Here is a 24,267-nt window from a genome sequence, read left to right on the forward strand (position 1 = left end):
TGAAAAATGTAAAATGAAACTCCACAGACTATTCATTATACCTGCACAGTGCAGGTAAACAAGCTTTCAATACAGTTATCCATATTACTGATATTGTGTGATAAAACTATACTAAAGGTGAAGATGAATCGAAGCGATTGGTCAGTCGCTGGTGGTGACCAATCGATTAAGTTTTCAGCTCAAACGGATGTTTGGTTCTCCGGATCCGTGCTTTTGAAAATTTGAAGATTGACTTCGATTCATCTTCACCTTAACATACATTTTTTCTTAAGCAATGAGATTAAATCTGTCACTTCCGTTTGAAATTTGATTAAAAATAGTACAATACTACATAAAGAGCCTTCAATAAATGAACGAAATGAAAAAAAGGAAATCAGAAAACATTTCAATACCAAATGCATGCATCATAAACCTCAGCAAATGCTATCACTTGAACATTTCTTGGGTTCACTTTGCCATCAAATTAGAGCAAATGGTATACTTATTCATCGGTATTTTTCAGCTGCACATGCCATTTCCGTTTGTCTTACTCTACCGCAGCACGTGTTTCCTTAGTCGCTAGGAAAAAGGGTTCGTTTTGTGTCCTGCTGGCAAGTATCGACCATGTCGGGCAATCTACAACGTAGTGGAATCTGGGGCCAGTTTGCCACCATGAGCAATTTGTTCTCGAACTTCGTAGAACCTACCAATTTAGTATCATACCATTAGTTTCACATGGTCTTATAAATACTGTGCCATTTAATAATGGAAACAAATTTTAAAATGATTATTTTTAGAATTCCTCAAATATCACCCAAAATAAGGACCAAATAAATATCAAATAAAACTATACGTGAAACCAATTTCTTTATTTTCTACCAATTGTTTGACAAAGAATACTGAAAACAAAAAAAACATGATCATATAAAATAATTGCATATTATAAAAAGTAGATGTTGCCTACTTTTTTCTTATGGCACACTTGCCCCAAATTCCACTATAACAGGGTTTGCTATGTATGGTGAGGCAAGGTAGGGTATGTGATTCTGTGCACACCTTTTTTGTTCCGCTTGCTTGTAACGCTTGCCAGAGGCGGTGAAAAACCAGAGAAAAATCGCTGTTAGCCGGTCATCCAATAGCCAACTTGTCGCCGTAGTCTTCGCCTTCAGTCGGTCATGTGATACCAAATCAAGGTCAAGTGCTGTGTTCTGAACGAATCAAAAACAGAAACCTCAACAAGTAGTTGAGAAATAGCGAGACATATCTGGTATTCTAGTTTCTGTAGGACACAAAATAAATCACACTATACGTGGATAATACTAAGAAGGTACAAAAAATAAATCAATGTAAGTTTTTTTTAATTTCTCATCGAAATAGGCATTTCTGCACTGAATTATGCAGTTTCGTAAAAGTCATAACGCAACTGATATCAGTTTTATAATGATTCATTACGCAACAATTCGTCATTATGAAACTCCTTTAAGGTGAAGTGGCGTGTAACTCAAAGAATCATTGATGTAATAGTAGTAGTGTCGCCTTTCCATGTATATTTTCAAAACAAACAAACAATAAATATAACATTTGTGTTAAGCATATTTTTATGTGAACACATGGGAAATTTAGTAGATTGACGAGTATTGGAAATCAAAATCAACTTTTCAATCGTACATATCAAAAGAAAACATTACAATTTAATGAATGGCAACGGAATTTCTCTGTTTTTAATTGGATTTATCGCATATTTTTGTTATGCATCGGTACGGTTTATGTTTGCACGGGATGACGGTGTTGCCAGGTGATTGGTGACAGATTTTTCTAGCTATTGTTATATGCTTGTTTTCGGAACATTTGCTGCACATTATGAAAACTTATCATTTTGCAAATAGTCATCACAAGATAACTTATTTAATAAAATTTTAATGATTTTTGTGATCAAGTCACATTAAATGCTATGATTTTACAGATAGCAACTCTGACATCACTGCGCTCAACGATCGCAATGATTTTGCACACACGATAGACGCGTCCCGACGCATCCCGACGCATCGCACTGTGGAGCTTTTCAATTATTTTGGGTGGTCCAAATTGATAAACTCTCGGTTTGATTTTATGCTTCGTAGAGATGGTTTTTGTAATTTGAGAGAATCGAAAAACAAACAACGTATCAGTTTCAAGTTTCTATACTTTGCCCAACCTTTCCGCAGTGAAAATTAATACAACAGAAAAAAGTTGGATATTTTGGACTATTACCACAGGCATGTCTCAGTATGCAGTGGCGGCGTCGACTCGCAGCAAGTAAAAACCACCGCCATATTAGTTTTGAGTATTGCGATTGATAAAACATTATAAATATTTGATTCCCGTTTGAAATTTGTTCCTTTAAGGAAAGTGAATGAAAGATTTGTTTAGTGGAAGTGTAGTGAACGCCATATGATTTTTTTTTTTTTTTTTTTTTAATTTCTTTATTAGTATCATTCCAACCATTACATTCATTATTTCTTATATCTAGGTGTTCTGTGTTATTAGACAACACTATCATCCTAATTTGGTAAAACAAATCTAAGATTTTATTAACATTTTGTTAACAACATATTACATTTCATTTGCCGTAGCAGTTCAGATTTTTTACAGGTGAGTTGATTTCACCTGCTTATAAGAGAAAAAAAAAAGGTTTTTAATATACTTAACCTAACTTAACCTAAACATATAACGCATTAATCGTGGCAATAGAAGATTGTAACGATTTTTGCCTGAAATTATTGATTATTTTATTTGACATTTGTTCCAATGTTTCAACATTGGATATCCTATGTAACTCATTGGTACTATACCAGGGAGGAAGCCTCAGAATCATTTTCAAAATTTTATTTTGAATTCTCTGCAGAGCTTTCTTCCTGGTATTACAACAGCTAGTCCATATTGGTACAGCATACAACATGGCTGTCCTGAAAATTTGTTTGAATATCAAAAGCTTGTTCTTAAGACAAAGTTTTGATTTTCTATTAATAAGGGGATAGAGACATTTTACATATTTGTTGCATTTGGCTTGAATGCCCTCAATGTGATTTTTGAAAGTTAAATTCTTATCTAGCATGAGTCCTAGATACTTAACTTCATCTGACCAATTTATTGGAACCCCTCTCATCGTGACAACATGTCTACTTGAAGGTTTCAAATAAAGAGCTTTTGGTTTATGTGGGAATATTATTAGTTGAGTTTTGGAAGCATTAGGAGAAATCTTCCATTTTTGCAAATATGAAGAAAAAATATCCAAACATTTTTGCAATCGACTACAGATGACACGCAAGCTTCGTCCTTTGGCGGAGAGATCTGTGTCATCCGCAAACAAAGATTTTTGACATCCCTGAGGTAACTCAGGTAAGTCAGATGTGAAAATATTGTATAATATTGGTCCCAAAATGCTGCCTTGAGGAACACCAGCTCTTACAGGAAGTCTTTCAGATCTGGAGTTCTGATAATTATCCTGAAGTGTACGATTTGACAGATAACTTTGAATTATTCTAACAATGTATGTTGGAAAATTAAAATTTTTCAATTTTACAATCAAACCTTTATGCCAAACACTGTCGAATGCTTTTTCTATGTCTAGAAGAGCAAGACCAGTAGAATAGCCTTCAGATTTGTTGGAACGGATCAAATTTGTTACACGTAAAAGTTGATGAGTGGTCGAATGTCCATGGCGGAATCCGAACTGTTCATTGGCAAAAATTGAATTCTCGTTGATGTGGGCCATCATTCTGTTCAAAATAACCTTTTCAAAAAGTTTACTGATGGAGGAAAGCAAACTGATTGGACGATAGCTAGAAGCTTCTGCAGGATTTTTGTCTGGTTTTAAAATTGGAACAACCTTAGCATTTTTCCATTTGTCAGGAAAATATGTTAATTGAAAACATTTGTTAAATATATCAACTAAAAATGATAAGCTACTTTCTGGAAGTTTCTTGATGAGGATGTAGAAAATTCCATCATCGCCAGGAGCTTTCATATTTTTGAATTTTTTAATAATAGTTCTCACTTCTTCCAAATCAGTCTCCCAGGCATTTTCGAAAACGTTCTCTTGATTGAGAATATTTTCGAACTCCTGAGTAACTTCATTTTCAATTGGACTAGTAAGTCCTAAATTAAAATTGTGCGCACTTTCAAACTGCATAGCAAGTTTTTGAGCTTTTTCGCAATTAGTTAGTAATAATTTGTTTTCCTCTTTCAATGCCGGTATAGGCTTCTGAGGTTTTTTCAAGATTTTAGATAATTTCCAAAAGGGCTTAGAGCCGGGGTCCAATTGAGAAATTTTATTTTCAAAATTTTTGTTTCTTAAATCTGCAAAACGTTTCTTGATTTCTTTCTGCAAATCCTGCCATATAATTTTCATAGCAGGATCACGAGTGCGTTGAAATTGCCTTCTCCTCACGTTTTTAAGACGGATCAAGAGTTTAAGATCATCGTCTATAATCACGGATTCAAATTTTACTTCACATTTTGGAATTGCAATGTTTCTGGCTTCAACAATGGAATTTGTTAAAGTTTCAAGAGCATTGTCAATATCAATTTTAGTTTCTAAAGAAATGTTAACATCAAGATTAGAGTCAACATACGTTTCATATATATTCCAGTCGGCTCGTAAATAATTGAAAGTGGAGCTGATAGGATTGAGAATCGCTTCATGCGATATTTGAAATGTAACAGGGACATGATCAGAATCAAAATCAGCATGAGTAACTAATTGGCTACAAAGATGACTAGAGTCGGTTAAGACCAAGTCAATCGTAGATGGATTTCTAGAAGAGGAAAAACATGTAGGGCTATCAGGGTATTGAATTGAGAAATATCCTGAAGAGCACTCATCAAATAAAATTCTGCCGTTGGAATTACTTTGAGAATTATTCCATGACCGATGTTTGGCATTAAAGTCACCAATGACAAAAAATTTTGACTTATTGCGAGTCAATTTTCGCAAGTCAGTTTGAAGCCAATTAACTTGCTGTCCAGAGCATTGAAAAGGCAAATAGGCAGCTATGAAAGTATATTTACCAAACTGTGTTTCAACAGAAACACCTAAAGTTTCAAAAACTTTAGTTTCAAATGACGAAAACAGTTGATGTTTTATACGCCTATGAATGATGATTGCAACTCCCCCACATGCCCCATCAAGTCGATCATTACGATAAACAAAAAAGTTAGGATCTTTTTTAAATTTGGATCCAGGTTTTAAATAAGTTTCGGTAATAACTGCTATATGCACGTTATTAGCTGTAAGAAAATTAAACAGCTCGTCCTCTTTACCATTCAGAGAACGAGCATTCCAATTTAAAATATTTAAATTATTATTTGGATCCATTAGAAAAACGTAATCCAATAACAATTTTATTTGTAAATTTTACACCTACCTGGACTGCTTCAGTCATAGTGGTGGCTTTGAACATTGCATCAATCATTAGATTCAATTGTTCAGTTAGAAAATTAAAATCAGAGGCAGACATATCATCTGATGATTTCCCATTGGAATTTTCGGTAGACGAAGAAGCGGGGTAGGAGTTACCTGTGGCGGTAGGGTTTTTTCCATTTGATTTGAAACAAGTAGAATGGGTACTCATGGAACGAACAGGGGAAGAGTTCAAATTACCTGCTACGATATCGGCAAAGGATTTACCGTGGGTAGATACATTCGAAATTGAAAGATTCGAACGGCTACCCGACGGATTAAAATTTGTTTGTGAATGAGCATGATTATGATCTTCCTGGTGGGTATGATTCCTAATCAAGCGATCGTTAACTGAAAAATGAGCATTGTTCGATACTCTACCAGGCAAATTCCGGAAACGACCGTTATCGTAACGGATATTATCCTTCATCTGCTTGGCACGAGCCTCAACGACTCTTTTGCGTGAAATGCATTCCCAAAAGTTAGCTTTGTGAGGGCCCTTGCAATTGGCGCATTGAAATTTTCTGGTATCTTCTTTCACAGGACAGTCGTCCTTAGCGTGAGAAGAACCTCCGCAAATCATGCATTTAGCATCCATGCGACAATTTTTTGTACCATGACCCCATTTTTGGCACCGACGGCACTGAGTGGGGTTCTGGTAATTTCCTCCAGGTTTCTGGAAATGTTCCCACGTCACACGGACATCGAACATAAGTTTAGCTTTTTCTAAAGCTTTAATATTATTTAGTTCTTTTTTGTTAAAGTGAACTAAATAATATTCTTGAGAAAGCCCTTTCCGAACAATGCCAGATTGGGTTCTCTTTTTCATAATGATTACTTGGACTGGGGAAAATCCAAGTAAATCATTTATTCCATTTTTGATCTCTTCAGGTGACTTATAGTCACTTGAGAGACCTTTCAAGACGACGCCATATGAAATGCAAAACACAAATGTTTGCTGCAGAATTACAATGGAAAAGGTAAGCACCTTCTATTTACAAGTGTAGTTGTCTGAGGCAATGAAATGCGGCATAAAATCGGAGATTGTTTTTGAGAATATAAATCTCATGTATATTGTCGCTAAATTGAGAATGCAGTATCTGAAAATGTTGATTAAATATTGAAATACCACCTGAAGCATTTTTCTTCGCATGAATTATCCATTAAATCAGGTGATAAGCAGTTCTATTTCATCGATGTTGCAAATAGGGTAAACAAGTATAATGCGCCCCCGCCCCCTAAGGAATAATTGCTCTATTGTAGTATAAAATGCATTACTTCTATCGTTTTCGATGTCAAGGTGTTATTTTGTTAGTTGGTCATGCTCTGCATGCAACTTTCTCTTGCTAGATAGCTTCTAAAAAGAGTACAATACGTTTTTTTTTTGTAAACGGTCTAAATTTTGACGTTTCAAAACAAACAGGGCAATATGCCCCTCCCGTAGAAAAACGTTCCACAGCGTTGTAGAAATGGTCGAAGAGAAATTCCACCACTTGCTGAGCTTAAGAGGGTCCATTAGCAGCCTTCTCCCGGTAAAAGTTTTTGTAATAAGTGCAATAGTAAAGGAAGGGCTTCATTTACAACGTGGCTTGCTTATCGGATGCAACATTTTGCGCCAAAAAGCTGATTTTAGAAATTTTTGAAATATCTATTGGTTTTACATACTTCTCAAAGATCTAATAAGTGCAACACCATTTTTTTCGGGAATATATAAAACATGTAACCATATTTACGTGTTAAAGAAACCTCAATCCCTTGAAAACGAAATGGGGCGTATTGCCCGGTTGGGGCGCATTATCCCGATTTACCCTACCAATACTATCATACCAATATGATAATGATTTTTGAAGAAGCCATTTTGTGATGACGCACCAAAAGGCCTTAAGCAACATAATAAATCATTTTTTGCTACTGCAAAATCATGGTGAAATATAATTCTGAGAATCATTGTTTGGATGATTTCAATAATATTTTTTAACAGATGTTCCTAAAATCTTAAAACGATATTTTAATGCAATTTTGTTAATATATTATTGCGATATTGAAGTTTTATTTAGATTCAGGGCCCTCAGATAGTGGTTTGTGAAAAGCGCCATGAGGCCACTGTGCTACGGCTTGAGGTGACTTTTTATGAAACAAGAATTCATGGTATTGAAGAAGAAGGCAAACTAAAGTCATGCTTTAAATATCGGAAGGTTCTAGAATGAGGAGAACAACTTATCGCCCAAACTGCAGTGATCAAAAAAGGTTTAATTGATAATGAAAGCAAATTTCATCAGTTAATTAAATCGACATTCGTCCCCATTCTCCACCCACTCCATACCAGACTACGAAACAGTTGATCCCTCTAGTTGGCATCTTTGTTATGTTGTTCTGTTTGAGAACGTTGTTAATTTATTTCCACTCATTAGACGCAGAGGGAAAGTGTCCTTTAGGGTTATCATCACTCGTAGCAACGGATCCTTGTCCCGGATCATGCCAATTAATTGTGTCGCATTTAAACTTTCCGACCCTTTAAGAAGTGGCGGGATTTTTAATGACGGGTTCGATTGTCCTTTTGTGTACCAGGTATCTTGTTTGAACAATTTGTCGACGCAATAAAAACCCAATATTTTGTCTTTCCATCGATTTTCAGCTGCCGTTGTGATAACGTTCTTTGTGTGCTGGGCGCCGTTTCACGCCCAGAGGTTGCTCTTTCTGTACGCGCGGGACTGGCAGCACTTCAACACGGTCAATACGTGGCTGTTTTCCGTCGCGGGATGGCTGTACTACGTTTCGTGGTAAGTAGAACTCGTTAGGATATTTATGGATATAACCATGATAAGTAAGGTAGGCTCAATGTGGTATAACATTATCTTCTTCTTCATTTTGAAGCTACGTTCTAACTCTAACAGACCTTGACTCTTAGCTTAGTATTTCAATGAATACAACCACAGTTATTAACTGAGAGCTTTCTTTGCAAATTGACCATTTTGCATGTGTATATCGTGCGGCAAGTACGAAGATACTATATGACCTGTAAAGTAGAGAAAAGTTGCGATACGAAAAGATCCTCGACCAGTGGAATTCGAGCTTACGATCCTCAGCTTGGTTTTACAAGAAAGCCGCACTATGCAAATACTACTTCATATTGAGGAAAGATACCCAAGAAAAAAAGAAAGATAATGCGCATAAATGTAGTCATTTAATACCAGAAAGCGTGAACAACCCTAATGATACTGAACGCAAAATATCACATTCAATGTGTTGTTCGTCTGTATAATGATGATTGCGTTATCATGATTTTATGAGAAAAATAATATTGTGGAGAATAGATACCAATACAAACCATTATTTTATCCCGTCATAAAATAAGCGAATTTTATAGTAAGAACTTGTATGTTATGCTCTTGCTAAGTACTACATGCAAACACTAACCACGATATATCTGCCAAAAGCATTTAATGATTTCCTGTATGCGAATATAGAGCCAATGTAGTGTTTATTCAATGCCTGTACGAATCATGCTCAAACGCATGTAATGGTTGTTAATGGTGCAGTACGCAACAAAAACTAAATTGTTATATCACGGCATTCAAGCTCCACCTCAGTCTCGTCACAAATATGGTGTGCAATTGTATCTTTTCAAAGTATAAAAACAGTAGGTGATTATCTAAAATCGGGGTCTAGCCGATAGATCCTAGTTGAGAAGTTACCAAAAAAGATGTTTGATCGGTATTTGAAACCTGGTCTAACGAGTAAATTTCGTGTCCAATACCTCGTGGTCATCTCACCACGCTGGTAAAAGTGAGTTCAATCTGCAACAGGTTGTGTATTGATACTCGCAATAAGTTTCTTGGCTTTTACGCCAATCGAATAATATTACGGACAATTATTGTAAAATGGATGTGATTGAACTCATTTACGTGCGATTATTGATACAAAGCCAAAAATTACGTCGACCTTAATTTATTTATTTTTTGCTGTGTAATATGGATCTCAAGCGCTGAACATGCTGTTATTATGTGTGTCTGAATTGATACTGTTATAATGCATAAATGCACATCTGGGAACCCGCTATGATAATAATCTATAGGCTCTCTTTTCGCTCATGTATTTAGCGAAGCCCTTTTTACACAGCAAAAAAAATATAACGGGTGACGTAATTTTTAGCTACGTATCAAAAATCAGACGTGATTGAACTTTATTATATCTATTTTACAACCTATTTTTCTCATAACGTAATTGGATTCGATCGACGATAATGCCTAGAGTAGCAACGCAAAACATGTATCAAGCTGACCTTACTTCCTTTGCGTGGTGAGATGACTGAAAGGAATCGGACGCTGCTCTCACTCGCTAGACCAGGCTTCAAATCCCGGTCAAGCTTTTACATTTTTGTTTTGTCAAAATTTCAAATCGACTGCTAGACCTCGATTATATGTAGTAGCTGGCTGTTTTTTTACTTATCTCGTTTATTTGGCAGGCTCGGGCGCCGTAGGGCATAACAGAGCCAGCTGGCTGATTTTATACGTTTAAATGATGTAATTGTGCACCATATTAGTGACAGGACTGATGCGCAGCTAAAATGACGTGATATTATTTTTTTTTTGCTGTGTAGGGCGCTGTTTATTTATTTATTTATTTATTTATTTAATTATTTATTTGAATTGAATTGAACCCATTGTGGTATGGAGCTACAATAGAATTATTAGTAGTAGAACGCTAATGGCGTAGTTGTCACAAAACTGATTTCAATTTTTATTACCTTAAATTATGGTTTTTCATTGTTTGTTCTATACCATGATGTTGTTTTGGTTCTTAAAATCAATCTGACACTTTGAGACCCGGTACTCACGCTGTCAGTGCGTGGCAAACTAGATGTTGGTAACACGAACAGCAGCGACATTAGCATTCTTAGGTTAATGCTTCTACTGGAGTTACATGCTCTCATTTCACCTGTGCGGTTTTTCCTCTTTAAAGGATCTCACTCCTATTTCCTCCCATCTTCCCTTTTCCTTTCCTCTCCCATCGGGTAGATGATGACATAGGCTCAAATATGGCGATGGCACAAATCTCCCAACTGGTGGGGAACGTACCTTTGGGGCCGGCTTTCTGATAACTGATACCTGATGTACGATTCTTTATTTCAAAACCTGAAACATCTATTCGATTTCACTGATTATAACAAATATTTTCGTGAAAAATATCGACAATCGACCGAACAATACGGAAACTGAGCTGTTGCCAAATGAGTATATAAGAAAAATACCGGTATTTACCAAGTACCAGCATACGCCACCTCGAGTTATATACCGTTTTGCGACACATATAGACATACATCGTTTTGTGTATATTAAATCATTTCGAAATTATTTGGCAACATTCCTCCAATTGCTAAAAAAGTAATAAAAAAATTCCCTAATTTTACAGAAGAAACTAACGTTCGATTTTTGAACAATAGGGGTATTTACTTAATGTTGCGTAAACTGAGATATCAGTGAAGAAATATTTCAAACGAAATATTCCAATTCTGACCTGAGGTGAGAAGAAATAATCTAGTAACCCAAAAAAATAAACAGATTTTTCGTTTGTTTGTTTGTGTGTCTTCACAGTTTTTATTCGATTTGTGTCAGTCAAGAATTCAGAATCGGTCATCGACTCGTGACTGCTTTCGTTGCGGTTCCCGGATTCTCACTGACGATTGGCAATTTGCTCTAATATTTTCAACAAAATATCTTAAAAATGGTTTGATGTGTCTGTTTTTTACTGGTTTAGATATTTTTAAACCTAATACCGTGAATGGATAGCTTTTCACGATCATAAAAATGACCCTAGGTCCTATCTGTTTAACAATCGAATAAAAATCATATGGTTCTTGAAACTTAGGGGTCTATTTTGTAATTCGAGCGAATTCACGTGACTCGTCAATAGTCATTGTCGATCAAAGTAAGCATGCATATTTCAGATGTCACCCGTCGACTCCCATAGTAATCCAGTCACATAGAGTGACAACTGTCGATAATCTCGAGTGACAGAGCCAAGTCGAGCGAAATTTGTGGTCGACAGTGACTCCAGTCGAGTCGTGTTTGATCGACTCGACTTATAAAATAGGGCCCTTAAACTTGAACGCGGGATACGTTTACTGCCTGGAATCTAATTCGATGTCAAATAATGAGGGTCGATGCGCGTACGTTCAAATTCGGTCGAGAATTTATGGACTTTATTTGCTTAGACTCATACACAACATTGTGCCATCAAATAGTAACATTCGTTTCTAATTGGGACAAAATGGAACAGGACGAATAATACTTGGAGAGGGCAGTGTCTCTGGCTCAATCGTCAATCGCATACATAACATTCCTGCAACCATTTTCTTCAAAGCTCCTCCAAATCTATTGCTAATCCTGCTCTTATAATCGTTTTCCAGTTATCTCTCAGCTTTTCATGCAGGAGATTCTTAAACCAATAATTTAAGCAACTTTTTTTTTCTTGAATTCTTTTTCGTTTGTTTGTTTATCAATAACACAGTTGATAAAAGTTGTTATAACGACCGACGCATTCTTGGATGATCGACTGTTGAATCTCAACACATTGAAATATTTCGTACACAGCTTACGCAATTTTGTGAAATATTTAAGATAATCCGTTTACCACGATATACGCAGAAATTTACGCGAATAAGTGAATACCCCTAATATTTTTTCTTAGAGTTGCTAATACTGGGTTTACCAACCCTATGCAATATTTGTATGGTTTTATGCAGAATTGTATTGAAATCTTGCTCCCACTGAACCGTGGGTTATTTCGTCATTTAACCCGTATAGGCCTGAGTGAAAGCAAAAATACTGAAACCCTCACCGCTCAGAGAATTCTTAACGGATTCAAATGATTTTTTGTCAGATCACTGGCCCACATTTCTAGTTTTTCAAAGTAGCCAAAGGAACTCGGAAATATTCCTGTGGCCGGAGTTATTCCGTTAGTTCACTGGGTCAAGTCGGGTAAGAAAGGGCTATTTTTTGGGACATGCTATGTTACCTTTATTTATTTGCGATGACAATCATTTTAATTTGCATAAATCATTAGGATCTGATATTCAACATTATAAATGAAGAGTTTTGCATCGTTTAAAATATACCGGATGTGGCTACCCAGTGAACCACGTATCGTATAAGAACGTGCATCCAAAATCACATATTCATGCGTCCAAAATCAGAATTGCCCAAGATGCCATATTAAGCGTTATCAATATCAAAACAAGTTGTATATACATCCCCAATACGATTCATAAACAACAATCTGTGTTAAAAACAAAACATGTCGTAAATAGTGCAACATAGAATCACGTTATGTTATATAAACTGACAGATCATATATCAATCCAGTAAGCATCGTATGAAATCGCGATAACTTAGCAAAAATTACCACCCAAACTTTGTCTATCTGCTGACGATGGGCCTCAAAGAACAACAAAGTATGTGTCGCTGTACATAAAACATGTATAAACATTGGCAAATAATCACCCACCAGTCAAGTAACCCATGGTGGTACAGTGGTAAGGTGCACGATTCCTGATCCAGAGGTCGCGTGTTCGAGACTCGCTGGAAACTTTTTTTTTATTTTCATCCAAATTTTGTGGCATCGTATATCTGATCGCAGATAGTCCGAAAAAGTCGTGCCAAGTACGCATATAGCCTCCACTTTGGTAGGTATATAGCCTTTACGTGCATTCTATACGATTGAATTGATTCGTATAGAATGATGTATAGCAAAAGTTATACCAACCAAAATGTTGACTGGGTATTCAGACGTACTGCCCTGAAAAACCGGCTATAGATTTGTTGGATACTAAACCGTTTCAATTCTCGAAAAGTAGAAATCAAACATAATTGTGCACTAAAATGCGTTGCCATAAGCTTGGCACAGATGTTCAGATACAAATTGGCCACTTTATCGTAAGTTTGAGGCGTCCCGGGGCCCGAAAATGGTCATTTGTAGGATTAATCAAATGCAAAACTCATAGTAATCCAATTCAATAGTTTCTCAAAAGGTTTACACTGATGTTGCGCGGAACACTTGTTCTTTGTCATCACTCCGTTTTGGATCTGGATTCTTAAAACGACTCTATGATTTCTTGGAAAATCGTTAAGTAAGATTTATGTTGCTGAATTTTACAATAGTTTTGATTTAATTTTTTAATTGCAATTCTAATCCTCAATGATTTGTTTAATTGATTTACACTTTAATTGTAATCTAAAATAAATGTTTTGTTTGATTGATATTTTTTTTTTATTTCAAGGTTCTTAAACTCCGACAATTTGGTGTCTATATGAAACTATATCAGGGTTTTCGAAAAATATTTAAAAATTCGTGTCCGAATTGCTTTGGGAAATTTTATGATTTTTGTTGTTAATTCAAACAACTGAGCGAGTTTGTGTACAGAAATATTTCTTTTAAAGTTTTTATTAATGTGTCTGTATTTTAAACACAATTTCAGCACTCTCTGATATATTTATAACTTGGATGGAACTCGTGAAATATTCCTAATTTTGTATCATGGACAGAGTGTTTTTAACCTTCCAATTACAATATATTAGCCCAAATGCTGATAGTTTTCCGAGGTTTCATATCGCGATCAGTTGTGTTGTTCTTTAAATTTCAACTCTTAGATGTTCTAGATGTGGCTTAGTTTGGTATAATTTAAAGTGTATTTTAAAGCAAAAGGGATGATATATTTCAAGGCATTTTACAAATCATCTATCGCAGAGCACCGACCAAGATCTCACGGAGCACCAAGTACTCCGCGGAGCACGATATGAAAACCGCTGTTCTACGAGGTTGTTCGAGACCCAACAGGGCGTGTGCTTAAATAATAATACAAAATGCCGTTCTATTACTAGGTGATGTTATGTGATCTCCTATCGTTTTATAGTACCGTAAAACGGGGTAACTTCGATAATACGGGTAACTTTGATAGTGCGAGACCCACAACATATTAAACGAAATAACGAAGTTTGTGTTAATCAGTTAAGCAAAACAAAGACAAAAGTAAAGAGTATTAGTATGACACTTCATGTCAAAGCTATTTTCGTTGGAATCAAGTGCATTTGAGGCTTTATCTGTAAATATTAAAAATTTATACGATTTTAACATTTTTGCAATCTGTTCTACGATCACTATTTGATGAAGTCATAATGAGCTCGTCACTTATCCTTGACAGCCTAGTTATAAAAGAACATGAATTTGGTCCAAGAGGTTGATTACTTCTGATGCATCTGATATTTCGAGAAAATTTGATGCACTCAAATGCATTTAAATGTTCACTTCCAGCAAGTTTGCAAGCCATAGCTTGCTCAAACGTTTGGCTGTTGTTTTTGTCAAAGTGTCAAATTTGGGGATTTATTTATTTCCGTACAAAGTGGGCCGAAGAGTCTCAGATTTTCATGAAACTTTTTCGACAGGCAGGGCTCATTAAAAAAAATGAGAAAAATTCAGGGTCGCTTATTTTCCCGGAAAACTCAGTTGGAATTTTTTTGTTTTCCCCTGACACTACTTACTTTGAAAAATCATAACTCAAGAACGAAGCATCGTAGAAACAAAGTTTTTTATGAAAATGAAAGCAAACTTTCTCAGAAATAAAAAAAATTAACTGGAATAAGTTTTCCACCGTTGAGAAAATTCGTAAAGAAAAGCCGGAAAAAGTATGCTCCAACTCGTGGAAAAAATTCAAAAAAATATTTTTGAGAAGATAATTTCATAAGCTTTAATTGCTAAAATTTTTGAAATGTACTGTTTTTCGTTTTTGAGTTATGGCCAATTTTGTAAAAAATGTGCAAATGTGCCATTTTGAGCCTTTTCTTTGAAAAATCATAAATCAAGAACGAAGCATCGAAGAAACAAAGTTTTTTTTATGAAAATGAAAGCAAATTTTCTCAGGAATAAAAAAATATTAGCTGGAAACAGTTTTCCACAAAATTTTCCACCATTGAGAAAATTCGTAAGGAAAAGCCGGAAAAACTATGTTCCAAATAGTGGAAAACTTTCAAGAATATATTTATGAGAAGGTAATTTCATAAACTTTAATCGCAAAATTTTTTGAAATGTACTTTTTTTCGTTTTTGAGTTATGGCCAATTTTGTGGAAAATGACCATATAAGCCTTTTCTTTGAAAACCCATATTTCAATCGAAGCATCAGAAAAACAAAGATTTTTTATCAAAGCAATTGCATATTTTCTAAAACATCTGAAAAATAGATATGGGATTGGTTTTAATGAAGTATAAGTCGGAATGGATGATATTTTTCATAAAAAATTACACCGCTAAGAAAAACTGAAAAAACAAATGTTTCTGCCTGAATTTTTCATTACACTGAAAAGGGATTCTTTCTTTTCTATGGAACAAATAGGATTATTATTTTTTTTTTTTTTATTTCTTTTATTCAATCATTCAGTATATAACTTACATTTTCATCTTAATACTATCTATTTTTTCAACCGGGAAGATTGTCTTTGGTTGCTAACACCAGAAGATTTTCGTTTCTTTGTATTATTTAGAACAAAGCATGCTGTATTTTCTTGGTTTTCATGTGCATCTGAGAATTTACTAGCAAAAATGCTTCGTTCGTCTTTTGGTAAAAATGAATGATATTTTTTGTTCCAGGAATTGTAACAAGTTAGAAAATCTTTCCTGAAGAAATTTTTCAGCCTCTGAATAGTCATTTTCAGTTGCATAGATAAATTCCCAATCTTTTTTAAATTGGTCTTTCACCTTTTGCGACACAGCCCAGTCGAAAAATTGTTTGGCGTTATTAATTTCTGCTGACTTCCTAATACTAGCATCTCTAGCCATTCGCTTAATGTCAAATTTCAAAAATGTGTGCAACCATGAAAATGATTTTAAAATTAAAGTAGAATGGCACTTTTTCCCAACCTCACATGCAAAAGGTCCTTGTGATGGTATCGGTGGCAACATTAGGCCATAACTCAAAAACGAAAAAAAAGTACATTTCAAAAATTTCAGCGATTAATGCTTATTATTATCTTCTTAAAAATATTTTTTTGAAAATTTTCCACGAGTTGGAGCATAGTTTTTCCGGCTTTTCTTTACGAATTTTCTCAACGGTGGAAAATTTTGTGGAAAACTTTTTCCAGTTAATATTTTTTTATTCCTGAGAAAGTTTGCTTTCATTTTCATAAAAAAACTTTGTTTCTATGATGCTTCGTTCTTGAGTTATGATTTTTCAAAGTAAGTACCGTTTTGATTCATATTACGGACAGCTTTTAATTCCGGACAATTTTCTTTGTATGGGAAACATTTCACATGAAATGTTTCAATTTTTGCCGTTCAATAGTTCGCACTTTTAAAACATGTTTCAATGAGCATTTTTCATACATATTCATGAAAATTTACAATGCCCAACTGCCTTAGGCGTCTGTTTAGTGCTTTGGAAATTTTAATCGATCATTTGACTTCTCTATTTATGATTTTCATGAGCTGTCCGGAATTGAAATCAAAGTGTCCGGAAATCAAGGCAAAGGTAAGGAAGCGTCCGGAATAAGAATCATGAGAAGTCCACACATTTTCATTTATTTTAAATTATTCATGTTGCAGAATCAAAATCTTCACCCACCATTCGAAAGCCAAGGGTATTCTGGGCTCGATGACGCGGAGAAATCATACAAACTGATTTATTTTATATGCTTTTCGATGAGTAACACTTCACTGAGGCCTTAATTGTCCGTAATATGAATCAAAACGGTAGTGTCAGGGGAAAACAAAAAAAATTCAACTGAGTTTTCCGGGAAAATAAGCGACCCTGAATTTTTCTCAATTTTTTTATGTTCATATATTGATGAGCCCTGCCTGTGGAAAAAGTTTCATGAAAATCTGAGACTTTTCGGCCCAAACCCGTACGGAAATAAAAAAAAAATCCCCACCTACTACGATGAAAATGTGTTTGTTTGTGCGTTCCAAACAATCAATATGCTCAGGCAGAAGAAAAATGCTGTTGAACATAAGTAGTATCTGGCAAACATTTTGGAAACTGATAGTTTCATTAGTGAAGAGGATTTTTGAGACTTAAGCTGATTTAAATTGGTGAGAACGTTCCTTGTATTGTAGTTTTCCTTTCTATTGTTATTGTATCTACTGTAATACATCAAAGGTTGTTGTAAAATAGGAGGAAGATCAGAATCACTTTTCTTATCGTTTCAGAGGGCGAGTAAGGGCGCTTAAGCCTAGGCTTTGAAGCCAGGACATACGGGAGAAATACATGTGTCCCATCCCAGGAAATAACCACATACAACAATGAAGTGCGCATTAACTTACTTAGCAACGCCACTTCCAACAGATTTGACTATCTCCTTAAATGAAACGGTTGGTACGGTTGTCCCCGTTTCTTCCTTCACAATATTTCATTTTTTTCCCGTCCATCATGTTATTCATTCGTGAATATTCCGATCGCCATTAATTTTTGAAGTACCTTCAAACCCAAAGTCTGAACAGTGTGCCTGGCCATTTTAATATTTGTATCAAATCATTGATATGCTGCAAGTATTAATGCTGACAAGAAAATACTGGAAGAAATTTCTGTATTTCCAGGATGCTTTTCAATATTGGCTGTGCAAGCACTTAGAATAGAATAGAATAGAATAGAACTAGCAAACTTAATAATTTCATTTCCCACTCCATACCTTTCATGAGAGCACTATTTCAAAGCACTAAAGCGTGGCAAGTAAATGTATGCCTAAATTGAAAACATCACATCGCACAAATACCTACTTGAAGTATTTTGAGAGAGCTTACCACCTCCGGTTCAGCCAATTACAAGCATCCTTGATTTTATGCAGACTATTTCAGATTCATCAATACGCTCCATCTTGCACAGTCAATCAGAAAAAAAAATCATTGTATGAAAAGCTGACGCATCCATCTCCATACCTTACCGTTTATTCATGTGCAACGCGAAGCTCTATCCTCGTAAACCATAGCGCTCACCTATGGAGAATGGGTCCTATGCAGCTTTTAGTGTGCACTTTAGGGTGAACAACAATAATATAAACTACAAAAATAATAAGTTATACCTCCCAAATTTGCTCATTTGGATCCCCGAAAGCTACTGTGAAAATTTGATCGAAATCCATCAACTTTTAGGGAAGGCTAAACAAGCTTGAATTTTGTGTGAAAAAACGAAAAAAATGTGAGAAAAATGGTTTCAATTACATTTTGACTATTCATAGCACAGTAGTTGATGATTTTCTTAAATTATTAATTTGAAGATTCACCAATATGCAGTATTTTTTTATAGATGGTCAACTGTCTTCATTCAAACTTCAAGCTCTGTTTGTCTTCCCTTAGAGATAGCGGATTTCATTCGAACCACAGTTGCTTCTGGTGGCCCAAATGAACTAATTTTAGAAATGTAACTTAAAATAATCATAGTTTGATTTTTCTCATATATAATGGGCCACCTTAGTGCACATACTCTCGAACCGGCTGTGAAACTCGAACAGGTGTGCTGCTGAGCTACAGTAAGGAGTTAGCGCAGTTTCGTCAGACTTTTAAAAGCTAACCCTATATACGATACAAAAACAATTTTGCCATACCAACCCAACACCCTTTTTCGGACAGGAATAAAACGCTGTGCTCCTTCCATCCAATGGAGTGAACAACAATGCAGCAGCATGGCACATAACATATGGATCTATATGAGGAAACATGCAAATTTTGCTATACAATCATTTTATAACGCTCGGTAACGTCTGCTCGAACACGCGGTGCAAACTGGCGTTGTATCCGCACTTTTATGACTCACTTGAGATGAAAATCAACAATGATGATGGCTGTTCGATAGATCCACTGAATTTATGAACGAACAGTGTGAATTGATAGAGGAACATATATTCCACAGATGGGTTTAAGGCCCAAGTAAAAAATGGTGCAAAAGACAAAACTGAAAAAGCAGTTTTCTCTTTTCAAATAAACAAATCGAATAAAATAAAAACACACAGCTCTTTTATTTGCCAAATAAAACGGCTGTGTGTTTTTATTTTTATCAATTTATTGTTTTAAAAGGAGAAAACTGCTTTTTCAGTTCTGAATTTTGTGCCATTTTTTCTTGCGCCTTAAGAGATTTTCAAACTATTTCGATGATCTCGATTTTTTATCGAAACGAGTTCTTTTGAGAATTTACTCAGGCCAGTTTTCAAACTGTCACTAAACGTGGCAAAAATGGAAGAAAGGACGTTTCTTCGGACTGCGAGCTTTCTTGCAAAGGTGAAATGGTTAATGTAATTGCATCGAAAAAAGTAATAAGTTCTATGCTTTTGACAAATTTTCCGAACATCAAATCGAAGCAGTCTGTCCAGGCTCTTTGATTCAAGTGAGGAAACAAAGAGTGCCGCCTATCGTAGTCAGTTGTTCCGAATTTGGGGGATTTAGGCAGGAGATCTTGAACTCCTTAAGGGGAATCAAGGTTTGCTTCCAAATTGCAAAGAAAGGAGACTGTCGTGTTTTGCCGAAAAAATCGCGAACATCTTCTCAAACATCTTGAAGAGAAGAAGTATAATTTTTACAAATATTTAGATATTGGAAATGAATGTAAATGACTGAAATTATATAAATGAAGGAATTTAAAAAAAATAACCCATCTATGAACTGCCATGCAGACCCATAATATCACTTAATAAGAGAAACAGCAAAACCGCAAAAAGTCGCATCATTTGGCTCGATACCTCGCTTTTTGTCCCGAAAAGATAAAACGCTAAACTTCCTGGCTGATGTGACACATACGAACGATTTGACAAACTGCTCCCCATACATTATTTTTACCAGATCCGTTCCAATTTCCTGAAGCATTATTGGTTTTTCCAATCGAAGTAAATTTGCCTGCCCTGCCGCTGATTGATGCGAATTGCTTGCTACCAGTAGCAACTTGACATTTACGCACATGGATGACAAGCATCGAATGTCGACTTTGCGTCGTCGTCGTTTTGGAATGCGACGACGATGGTGAACAAATAAGCATCTTTCCTATTATTCCTAGAATTCTGGAATGCTCGTGCTACTTGTGCAGTTACTGGCAATAGGTTTTCGCGACAATAAAAACTGAAACAAATAACACTGCGGAACACAATTTTGTCTCAAGCACCAAAATACCGCTATTTACCTAATAAAGGATTGCTGAATCCAATGTCATTTACAGAAATATCATAGCACGTCTAGTTTTTGAGATATTGACTGTTGAAAGCGCAAAATTTGACTATTTCAGCCAACTTGCATGCAAGTTTGTCAGCTTGTATGGCAATTTGTTTGCTTAATTTGCCTCAGAACTCAAACTTCATGTGTATAACAATACTTATGAACAAAGTAAATAGTACTTCCGATGCTCAAAAGTTATTTTTTGTTGGTTTAGAAAAGTATTGTATTTTGGCATATAAGAGAAACGAAGAATATGCTAAAAAACGCATGCTAAAAAAATCGATTTAATATCAATTTGATCGTGCAATTTCAATCAAATTATATCTGAAATGAAAGCAAACGTCCTATTTTGCATGCTTGATAGATTAGATCGAAATATTTTTTGATAAATCATTGTTTAAATTATATGTGAAATCCTGTATTTTATACAACTTTAGCGACTTGTAGCTAAAAATTGTGACGTGCTGGAACATTTCTGAGAACGGCATCAGATTCAGCAACCTCAAATCTACTAGAGACATATAATTTGATTCTTGATACACGCAAAAATGTTATTTTTGTTACGCTGTGTAATCGGAAAGTGCACGGTTCAAAATTTAAATAGTTTGAAAATCTATCTCCCATATCTTCCTTACCATCCTTACGATAAAAATAGTGTTCTGTGAAATTTCCAACTTTTTCGGTGGTAATTTAAAACGCCCAAAGACAATATGTAGGCTTATATCACAGACCATCAGATGTAACACTTAGCACAAATCTCGATCAAAATCATAGTCTCGAGAACATGTACGCCCAATTCTAAAATCGGTGTGTTTGGCCCATGGGCTAACAGATGGCGGTAGTGTGTAAACGTCAGACACGAACAAAAATGATGCGAGCGCTGCGGGTGGCGGATTGGCCACCTACAATATTTTTGAATCGACCGTTACAAAGGTGGTCGATGGACAATGATAAGAGAGTGACGTCTGTTTGTCTGTGTTTATATGGAAATTACTTTGGATTTTTTTTAATGTTCCGAACGCGTTAGTACTGGAATGTAAGTACAAACTTATCATCTCATAGTGAAAAATCATTTTATTTTCTATCTTTATTGACGAGATTTTTAGCCCTGGGCTAGTTCATCTCGGGACCAACTGCGACCGAAGAAAGACGTCACAACAACCTTTTACGTCATATGTGACTATCCCGGGGATGGGATTCGACCCCAGGTCCTTGGCGTAAAATTTAACCTATCCATTGAACTTTTTTGCTTCTTTATGAAGCATATTGTTAATTTAATTGGTGCATTATTCTGTTTGTTATGGTGCACTTTACGATTATTTATGGTGCGTGTCATACATTTTATGAGTGCATCAAAGAGGCTACCGCAGTCACTCCGTAGCACGTACTGTGTTTGTGGAGGTATGTACACATTCGACGACAATGTTGAGTAGGGATACCGTCTGCGTACATAAACGGCTTACGTTTCTTTTCATTGTATAGTTTAATACGTGCTTACTTTGTACAATGGACCAAGCCGGAAAATTGTCATTCAAAAATGAAATGTACTATGACAAAATATTTAAACAAAGTATACACAATCTTCTTCAAAACACAACTGTTTTTCGTTCTGTGTAGAATTTATTCTTGTATAGGCCTGAAGTAAAAATTTCACAGCTCAGCGAATACTTAACGGATTTTTTTTTCAGTAAACTCGTACACATATCTTATTTCTAAAAGTGGCCAAAGATTCTCGGGATTCTTTCTTCCTTCCTTCCTTCTGTATGCCCATGGAGGTAGGCAAATTACAACTCACAGATAATGTATGGAATCGGCTATAAAGTGGCCACTACATCAAGGAGTTTTAAGAAAAACGCATCAGCGTAAACCTTTTGCGGAACGATCGAATAAGATACCCATGTGTTCTGCATTTGATTGATCCTACAAATTACCATTTTCAGGTCCCCGGGATGCCTCAAATTTAAGATGAAGTGGACAATTTGTATCTTAACATCTGTGTTAAACTTATGGGAACGCATTTTATTGTACTATTATGTTTAATCTATATGTTCACAAAATTGAAACGGTTCAGTATTCAACAAATCTTCAGCCGGTTCGTCAGGGCATTAAGTCCGGGTGGCCACATCCGGTAGATCCTATTCATTTATAATATTGAACATCAGATCTTGGCGATTTATGCAAATTAAAATGAATGCCATTGGAAGTAAATAAAGATAACTTGGTATGTCCCAAAAATTACACTTTTTTGAAAAAAAAACTTATTTTGACCCACGGGTATAACTCCGGCCACAAAAATATTCCCGATTTCCTCTAATGTGTGTGTGCACATGTGAACTGTTTAAAATAATTTGAAACCGTTAAATATTCGCTGAGCGGTGAGAGTTTAAGTAGCAAATTCTTGGTTTAGCGAAGTAATGTCGGTCGCAATAATCACGATTGTCACAATCCTCGTAGTTTGCATAGATTTGTATTGATTTTATTTGTTTGTAATAAAAAAAAGACAATTTACACCGTCTTCAGCTCAAGGCTGCACAGACTGAACGATCACAAACATTAGGCAACGGACAACACCCGAAACACCCAGTAGCCCAATGATGAATTTTTCGTTTGACGAAAAGTTTCCACCGACTGGAGCGGGAATCGAACCCACACTTCATGGCACAATACGCCTAAACGACTGACGCCGCTAACCGCACGGCCACAAAGCCTACTTGTCTCATAATGCTGCCCATCAGTGTAAATTTCAATTTTAATTACGGGAAATATTCATTCTTTGTCTAATCCAGTAAAAAGACACTCACGACGAATATTCCTTAGTAGTTCTTCCACGAGTTTTTCAGGTATCAGGGAATTCTTCATGAATTATTTCCGTATTTTTCCCGTGCACTCTCCTCTATCTTTAACACCTTTACTTGCTTTCACTGAGTTTCTACTGGGACTCCATCGGAAAATTATTTCCGGGATTATTAGTTATTATTCAACAGATTTTTCCTGAAGTTTCTTTGGGCTTTCTGATCTTACCAGAAAATTTATCGAAGAACATGTATCAAATTGCTTGCTCGGAAATTCCTCAAGGATTGCAAGATTCAATTGGGAAAAGATTCTTAGCGATTTCTCAGAGAAGTTCTCCACAAATCTATCAGAATTTTTTTTTCAGTATTTCTTAAGATTAATCTAACAATCAGTTCAAACTCCCCGCATTCCTTCAAAATCCTCTTTCGAAAATAATGTTTTAAAATTTCTTCAAAAATACCTATTTAAAATTTTTTTATAATTCAGACATTCGTATAAAGTCACCAAAGTCGTCTTCAAAGTCACCAATCAAGGATTCTTTCCACAAATTCTTCAGAGAGTGCACCAACAGTTTTTCCAACTTTGCGTTCGAGATTTTTTTAAATCTATCCTCATATTCCTTCAACATATTTCTCAGAAAATGCCTCATAAATTCTTCAAGGATTGCTTGGAAATTCACAGAAAAAATTATCCAGGACTTCCCGCAAAAAAAAATCATTCAATGGTTCTTAAACAAGATTCCATTGGGAAAATGCTCTTAGGAACTTCTCAGAGAAGTTCTTCTCAGATCTACCTGCATTTTTTCACAGACAATTCTCTAAGCGTTTCTTTATGTTTATCATAAAATCAATCCTCGCATTCTTTCAAAATTCTTTCT

At 35.5% G+C, this 24,267-nt stretch overlaps 1 protein-coding gene across 3 annotated transcripts in view; it reads left to right on the forward strand.

Annotated features, from left to right (window-relative positions):
• Positions 1-24,267, forward strand: part of LOC23687755 (G-protein coupled receptor 39) — a 339,479-nt gene that overhangs the window by 221,406 nt on the left and 93,806 nt on the right. For all 3 annotated transcript variants that reach the window (XM_021850745.1, XM_021850747.1, XM_021850746.1), the window contains one exon: positions 8,055-8,199. In XM_021850745.1, the coding sequence (XP_021706437.1) occupies positions 8,055-8,199 (145 nt within the window). The remainder of the gene's footprint in view (positions 1-8,054; positions 8,200-24,267) is intronic.

The sequence above is a fragment of the Aedes aegypti genome, chromosome 3 (genome assembly GCF_002204515.2).
Source record: "Aedes aegypti strain LVP_AGWG chromosome 3, AaegL5.0 Primary Assembly, whole genome shotgun sequence".
Classification (NCBI taxonomy): domain Eukaryota; kingdom Metazoa; phylum Arthropoda; class Insecta; order Diptera; family Culicidae; genus Aedes; species Aedes aegypti.